Source organism: Polypterus senegalus, chromosome 14 (genome assembly GCF_016835505.1).
Source record: "Polypterus senegalus isolate Bchr_013 chromosome 14, ASM1683550v1, whole genome shotgun sequence".
Lineage (NCBI taxonomy): Eukaryota > Metazoa > Chordata > Cladistia > Polypteriformes > Polypteridae > Polypterus > Polypterus senegalus.
The window spans coordinates 105,398,128-105,406,925 of NC_053167.1; the positions used below are offsets into that span (position 1 = coordinate 105,398,128).

The window sequence follows — 8,798 nt, forward strand, 5'->3', positions numbered from 1 at the left end:
GAAAACCAACTAAGGCTCCGCCCACTTCCTCTGCCAGACCACACCCACCTGCAGACCTCAGAAGTTGTATAGGCTATCATCATATCTAAAAGTGAAATTGAAGCAGTTGTTAAAAATGACAAAATGATTTAAGACAACTGTTTGTCCTGGGATGTCAACTCGTAGTATGGAAACTGCCCTTGAAGAACCACTGAATGGTGTGAGGGAAATGGCAAATATCAAGTGCTTTGTCACCTTTCTTAGAATTTCTACATGCTAAATGTTCATTCTAATGTAAATGTACATGGAATTTCATCTGGCGCAATTAACTAAGACCTTTAGGCAAATAAGCCACTGCTGTACCACAGTGGATTATGAATTACCTCCTGAACAGACTGAACCATCTGTCTGTGTTGATTGCACAATACCTATTCAATACTGGGTACTCACATTTTATTGCTTCTTAATGCTTCTTGAGGATATGAGAGTACAATTGAAAATGTGTATTATTTACAGTACATACCTTTTTGTTTATCCAATGTCATTTCACCTATTGAGATTTCACAAACAGTACGCATATTGCTACATTAAAATAATGATGATAACCATACAGCCATAACCACATTTGACATCCCATTATTTTTTATAGTGCCTTTCACAGGAGGAACTATGACAAAGAGATCAGCAGAAGAAAATGGAATGGCTGACCTCCTGACTTGACTCTCTGTGATCTCTTGAGTCAGCTTAAAAACAATGCACCTCTGTAAGTTGTATTGTTCTGTTTGTTTTATGTTCTCCATAGCAGTACAAGGGTTAATGGTGCAGCCTCATAGCTCCTGGGATGTGGGCTCAGTTTCTGAGTCGGCCACAATTTAGTGAGGAATTTACTTATCCTTTCAGCGTATTCTTCTTTTCATGTATTTTTTTTTTCTTCCACACCCAAAAGACACCAACATAAATTGGCAGATCCACAATTACCTTGCTATAACTGTGGGTTTCAGTTAGCGTGCCCAGTGATTGACTAGATCCCCTTTCAGAACTGTGTTTTGTTTTAAGCACAAAGCAGCTTGGTTAGGGTCTGGATTCCTATCACTTTTGTTTTCAAATGGAGAAGGCAGGTTGTGGAATGGGATCAATACTTTAGGAGGACTGAAACCTGTACATAAATCCATCAATTTTCACAACACACTTTCTGGTTGTATTGGGATATAATGGCATGGCTAGAAGCAACCCTGGGCAGGGGGGTCCATCCATTACTGAGCACAGATAGGCAGGCATATTTGTAGTTTAAATGAACACACTGTAGCCAACACATTTTCAGGATACTAGAGAAAAAACGGAACACCCGAAAAAAAACCCATGAAGAAGCCAGCCATCAGTGACCAACCTGGGATTTTGAAGACAGCAATCTGGGGTTGTGAAGAAGTGGCACTAATGACTAAACCACACCAGTTCTGTGGTGGCACTTTACTGAGTTGTGTGGTTTCTCCAACTGCCATTTTATTCAGGAAACAGTTTGTTGCATATGAAGTTAGTGCTTTGAACTCTGAAAAAGTTCCTAATATGTGAATAAAACAGAAATCTTTAACGTATAGCAGGCTACCTAACAGGATACTAGCAGATCAAGTAAACCTCCACTTATTGCAACCTGTGTTATTGTATAACCATAAACCCATTGGTATTTTTAACAAATTCATTATCATCTATTCATGGTTATTTACGGAACCTCTTACAGTTTCAAATAAATAAATGTTCTATCTGGAACCTTCATATCGATGGATCTTCGGGGTGGCAAAATGGTTGCCCATGACATTGCTCTGAAGGACTACTATGGCCACTGTGAAAACTCCATCAATTATCAAGCCACTTCAGTTCTGTTTAACATGAAGCACAAGCCTTGTAGAGAGTGCCAAACCATCACAGGACCAATTTAGAGTTTCTATTTAATCTACCCAGCAAATATCTGAGAGGAAAACAGGAGTATCCAGAGACAAAAAAAAACTTATACAAAAACAAGGATGACTCCACACAGACAGATGGGACTTCAATTTAGGATCCCAAACTCCAGAGCGGTGAGTCTGCAGAGCTAAACCATTCATCACCATGCTGACACTTTGAAAAATGATATCTGAAATGATAGGCTAAAGCTCTTTATTGAACTTGTACAGGAAAAAAGGCTTTTAGTAGTCAAAAGCATTTCTTGACTCACCAGCTACAAATAAAAATAAATGACAGAGAATATGACTAATACAATTCAAACATATATAAATGGAAAGCAATGTTTCAAGCAAACTGTATTGCACATCACTGATACTAAATAACTGTAACCTGAGTAAAATGGCTTACAGCTAAATGTATGCTCAAAATAAAAACTATAAAAGGACAAGCAACTACATTAATACATCTGCATTATATGCATTGGTGCTGAACGATGGGCAACATGAAGTACCTCTTAACAGGTGTGTGAGGGTATTCCCGTTACCCACCCATTTGGCTCAAGCACTATTTAGGGGTCTTGTCAATGAAGTGGCACATACAAGAACGTGACATTCATTTCACACTCTTTGGAGCTTTTAGCATTACGCCCAACAATGGTGTGTGATCGTAGCAAGGTAATTATGAGTCTCTTCACAGCGTGCACTGTGCAGTGGTGCACTGCTACATATTTACACTAGATGGCAGTGTTTGGAACACCATAATGTATTATTGATCTGATGATCTTTTTTATGGCTACAAGCTTTCAGGCACTGGTAAACATATTTTGTTGCTGTCAATATAATTGGATCAGCTTCATTGTTTCCATTTCAACATTCAGCAGATGATTCTCATGGACTAATATAAATTAGGATGACAACAGCAATAGAACCTCTCTGATTTTTTTTTTTCTTTTTGATTTTTTTTATACGGAGTTATTTTCATCTTTTTAAAATAGAAGTATTCATCCCTGAATATACAGGGAATGTTTGGCACTGAATAATAACCAACATTGAAATGTTATATTAGCCATGAACAGTGATACACAAGATGCAAACTATTAAAGTAAAATGTAAAAACTGAAATGGCTAAACATACAAGGAAATCTTAGTTGTGGGTTATTTTATTTATTTTTTTATTTATTTACTATTCTGTATTGGATACAAAACATTTATCCCCCCAACTTAATATAATTCAGTGGGACCAGAGTCAGTCCTGCTGACACTGGAAGGAACCCAGCAGAAGAAAGGAGCCAAGCCATTGTGATGCTCACTTACACACACATCTGTCCACACACCACCAAATTAGATTTACCAATTATACTGCACATCTTTGGGATTAACATGATAGTTGCTGGAAGAAAAGCCTACACCGGGAATTCAAACCCAGGACACTGGATCTGTGAAGCAGCAGCCCTTCCCAGTCCTAACCACTGGACCACCATGCTGCTCTGGTTGAAGGTATTGTAAAGGAAAGTGTAATGCAAAATGGGTTAGAAAGTGTAATGCAAAATGGGTTAGAGGTCTTCTGTGTGTAGATTTCATGGCATCTCTTGCCTCAAATGCAGTACATTTTAATACTGAAATTTTTAAAAATCAATTGCTTTCACAAAAAATAAAAAATCTAAGCAAGTATTTTTTTAACCTGATTTTTGCAGCAGTGGTGAGTGTTGAAGTCTATCATGGTGGCACAGGGCATATAACCACAAACATCCCTGAATGGCGTGCCAGTCTATTATAGGATGCCGTCACTCACATACTGTAAACACCGGCATGGCCACTTAGAAGGCGCCGGTCAACTTAAGATACAAGAGTTGATGCGGACACCAATAAATTGTTGAGTATTTCTGTTCATATAGAGTTTGTATCATTCCTGTTATTTATTTGTACCAGGCATACAAAATCATTACCAGTAATGCTAAAATCATCAGACCATTCATAATAAGCAACAATGTCATGTCTGAAATTGAATAATGGATTATAATAGCTTATTACTGCTCTAAATGTTTAGATGCTTGCTTAATTCATGACTCAGATCTTTGGAATGAAAAATAAAAGTTAATGGTTAAAAACACATTAACTGCTAACAAATGACAACAGGTGCTTTAAAAAACAAACAATACTGATAAACGTAAAGAGATTACCTGTCAGGGGTAATCCAAAATATCTTCATTGTTAGCAAATAATATACATTTCATTTTGTGGCCTTCTTATTGAAAGCTATCTTTTAAGTCAAACATAAAATACCACACAAAAAATAATAAGCAAGAAAACTCACATGAAAGCCTGATTAACAAAACAATACAAGCATAAATGTGTACACGTAAAGCGGCACAGTGGCGCAGTGGTAGCGCTGCTGCCTCACAGTAAGGAGACCCGGGTTCGCTTCCCGGATGCTCCCTGCATGGAGTTTGCATGTTCTCCCCGTGTCTGCGTGGGTTTTCTCCGGGCGCTCCGGTTTCCTCCCACAGTCCAAAGACTTGCAGGTTACGTGGATTGGCGATTCTAAATTGTGGGGGTGTGTGTCCTGCGGTGGGTTGGCGCCCTGCCTGGAATTGGTTCCTGCCTTGCATCCTGTGTTGGCTGGGATTGGCTCCCGTGACCCTGTGTTTGGATTCAACAGATTGGAAAATGGATGGATGTATATTATGCACATATACTGTATTCATGAACAAAAACAATGCATATACGCAATTGTGCATAGGTGTCAAACCTCTCCTTACAAACTGTTTATTTATTCTTTCTTTCATTAAATGAAGGGAATCTTTAATCCAAAACAAACATGAATTTTACTGACTATCATCTATCTATCTATCTATCTATCTATCTATTATATAGTGCTTTCACATCTATCAATCTCTCTCTCTCTCTCACTATATATATATCTACCTATCAATCATATAGTGCCTTTCAGATCTATCTATCTATCTATCTATCTATCTATCTATCTATCTATCTATCTATCTATCCGATAACGTGCACGGGGTACCACATAATCAGACTCTGGACGCAGCTGCATTAATTGCTCGGTAATCCTTGCATCCATCCATCCATCCATTTTCCAAACCCGTTTATCCAGGGCAGGGTCGCGAGGCACTTGGAGCCAATCTCAAGCATCGAGCGCAAGGCAGGATCAATCCTTGGACAGCGCCCATCAGGGTGAAAACACACAAAGGTGTTAAGGCAGCCCCACCAATCCATCTAGCCTGCATGCTTTTTATAATGTGAAGTATAATTTACAAACGCCCCGAAATGCTTAAAAATGACTTTCTGTGTAAGTGGATTGTTGTGTATAGGTGATCAATGGGGAAAAGGCTTTTTATGCGACGTTTAAATAGTGTAGATTAAAGAATTCCGTTTAAAACGACTGGCTAAGACTTTAGACTGCACTTTAGAGAATGTCTTCTAATTTCAGCACCAAGGACAAAGCAAATTGTCAAAACTACATTAGTTCTGAATACATACGACTATCTAACTAAAACTAAAATATCCAGTCCACGTTCTCTGAACCCGAGTCTTCGGACTCTATCCCCGCTGCCATGGGTGCAATGCAGGAACTAACTGTGGGCGACAGTCCATCGTAGGACACACTCTTCTTCTTCTTCTCTCTCTCACACACACACACATTAGGGTAACCACAAAGAAGCTGCTGGTGTAACCGTATATTTAAGTGATGCTTACACAGATCACACTTTCAGTAGGACAGAAAATGCTACATCGTCCTGAAAGCGGGCATTCAGTAATCGAATCCAGGTCCGAGTGCAATAAAATATCACATAAACCAGCAATACCACAGACACCGATTAAACGAATGTTTAGGGCAGGGAGGTGTCTCGCCGTTTTTATTTAACAGAAGTAAATGGCTTCATCCCCTTTTTCTTTCATTGTATTCCCCGTGGCACATTTACCTTGACCGTACCCATATAAATAACTTAGAACAAAGGTCTATTTCACATAAAGGCAGTCAAATCAATTATACTGTACGTTGTCAATATGTGTACGAAGCTATTTAGAAATGCATCTAAAAATTAGCTGGTATCTTATAAGATATTTTATACGTGAACTTACAGTTTGGATCTAGTTTTAGTTAATACAGGCGTATCAGCAAGGTGATGAAAGCACCTGAATGAACAAAATAACAAATTACGCGCTGTGGTTATATTGTTGTGGTCATAAACCCACATGCGTTTATTAATCATAGTTTCCGCTTTTGATCAGGACAGTCCATTTAAAAGTATAGTATATTTAAAATAAAAAAAAATGCAAATTATTCTTTAAAACAAAAATGTCAATATTTCGTTCCGACGTTTCTTTAGCTAGAGATTCGTGCGGCTAAACCTTTTCAACAGGCTGGGATAAGGTAGAAAGCCGCCGCCGCCACCACCTATTCATCACGAAATCTAGAGCGAATGTATCTCAAGCGGGGAGTTTACGATTGAATCTATCAAGGTAGACAAGTCAAGATTTAGCCCAGCGCTACAGTAAAACGCTACACAGGCAAACATAAAACTAACATCATTTTCGCAGTTGGAGTATTCTTTGCCATTTTTATATACTATACACTATACGACACATGATGGACACATAAAACGCAGAAACTAAAGTGCAGCCTTCTTTATTTGTAATGAAACGACAGCTTTGGGTTATCTGTCTATTCTTTTATCCATTGTTTTACCGAGGCAGTCATTAATTGAAGAATTAGATGTACAAATATCAAGACGTGAAAAAATAACGTCTTTAACACCTGCTACAGCATAATAACGTGGCGATTATAACGACAGGTAAATGATTTGCTTATTGTAGATTCAATAAGATGCGAGACTGGTTTAATGGGGGAGTTTAACGCGACCTGCTATTAAACAGCCGTTACATAAAATACATAAATAAAAGTAATGTGAGAGTATGCCACAGTACCTGGAATTTATGTATTCCAAATCACTAGCGCAGCAAAACCTCAAAGCGATGCCGCATTATTTTCAAGAGCTGCCGTTCCAATGTATACACTGCGCCTCCCGTATTTTAAATATGTGCGCGTCTTTTAAACGATTGTACGCTATCCGACTGCCTCTATTAAACTACATTTTCTAAAGTTGGCGACATTGGCTGCAATAACCACGATGAGAGCTTTTATTTCTGTAAAAAGTTCATTTTACCCAGTTCCAACTATTATTGCTTGTTGTTGTGAAATAACAGGGAAGCGGTGTGACGGTAACTACGCAGCGATAGCTTTAATGCAGCTGTCCTTTTTCCCCCAAATGAATCTCACAAATGCGAGCTGCAGCACTTTATGATTATACGAGGACAAACAATGCAGTGCAATGTAACAGTCGTGGAGTAATGACGAATTCTCCGAAGAAAACAACGGTGCAGCATTTAACCTGTGGTGTCTCTAAAAACAGCACGCGAATATCAAACAAGCCCCGAAACCGTAAAGTAATGAATAAATGAAGAGAGATCGTGCAGCCACTCACCATCGTCGGATAGAATCCGGACAGCATGACCAGAAGCAGAAGGTCCAGGACGCTGACCAGTGCCTGCATTCTGTTCCGAAGCAGTTACAATTTTTAGCGACTCATTCGTTCACTGGCAAGGCTCTTACTGCGGGACCTCTGCGAGCATCACATTGGGGATGGAAGCGCCCCAGCTTACCAAGAAGGATAGATCCGCATTCATTACAGCGTTCCTCAGGCTCTGGACGTTCGGTGAATACGACAGACAGCTCCACACAGATTCCAGTAGGAGCAAAAAGTGAGAGAGAGAAAAAAGTTTTGACCCAAAACAATTATAAAACCGGGACTGCTAAAATGAGGATTCGGATCTGGATTGCGGAAGTGACATCACCAGAGGCTCCTCCTGAGCTGGCCGATTGAAAGCACTTTATAAGGAATTAATTATAAGACGATGAGTGAAAAGTAAAATATTCTCCATGGGAAACTGCAAATACAGAGCAACACGTCGTTTGCGAGTCGTCTTACCCGTTCAACGCGAATCCTTCTCAGTTTACAGCGAGCATTAGGCGAGTGTAAAACTTGACATGATTAAATAATGTAGCCTATTGCCATACATCTCTTTCGCACAGTATGAGAAAAGGCGATTCAGACCGTGATGTGTGGTTCAGGGAAGGCTTGAGACTGATGCCCCTGCAGGAACATGAAAAGAAACTTTATCATCCAAGTCTTCTGGATACGACCTTGGTACCCCAGAAAAGATACACAATTAATACTGTGACTCCACCCATACTGAGCTAAACTTCAAGTCCGGTATCCATTCGATTTTCTCAACTTCAAAATGCAGCTTAAATTACTCAACGGTCACTCTGCCGGATGGTTTATTTTTCAATCGCACTGACAACCTGAATGCCAATAATCGAAAACTACATGCGCCGGTATCCATCTGCTTTATCAACGTACATATTTCGCACAGTAGATACCGCGATGTTCGATTTTAGAGTTCTCTGCGATAGCAGTTTTTCTGTTTTCTCTTCGTAAGCATTGATTTTTTCCAATGCTCCGCTGTCCGCTCACCCCCGCCCCTCAATTTCCCAATTTCCTTTAACTTGGAAAGCTGCCTTTGCAGCATTCAGCAGTGCCCGTTTTGTTTTTGTGACGGCACATCGTAAAAGTCACACAGTAAATAATTGATCAGTTTAGGACCAATCTGAATTCAAGTCAACTGCTCAGACAAACACAAGCCACCTCCAGTACAGAAGCGCTTGTCGGGATGGTTTCTGCTTTGCGCCCAATGCTGCAGGGATAGGAGCCGAAATGAGCAGCCTGCACAGCATAAGAAGCTTAGAAAATGGATGGATTGGACCCCATTTGTTTCACTTACTTGCATTATGACATA

At 39.6% G+C, this 8,798-nt stretch overlaps 1 protein-coding gene across 1 annotated transcript in view; it reads right to left on the reverse strand.

Moving 5' to 3' along the window:
• olfm3a (olfactomedin 3a) overlaps positions 1 to 8,203 on the reverse strand; it is a 101,097-nt gene extending 92,894 nt beyond the window's left edge. Inside the window, exon 1 of the mRNA XM_039735663.1 lies at positions 7,424 to 8,203. Within this exon, the coding sequence (XP_039591597.1) occupies positions 7,424 to 7,492 (69 nt within the window). The 5' untranslated portion in view covers positions 7,493 to 8,203. The remainder of the gene's footprint in view (positions 1 to 7,423) is intronic.
• Between the last annotated feature and the right edge of the window lie 595 nt (positions 8,204 to 8,798).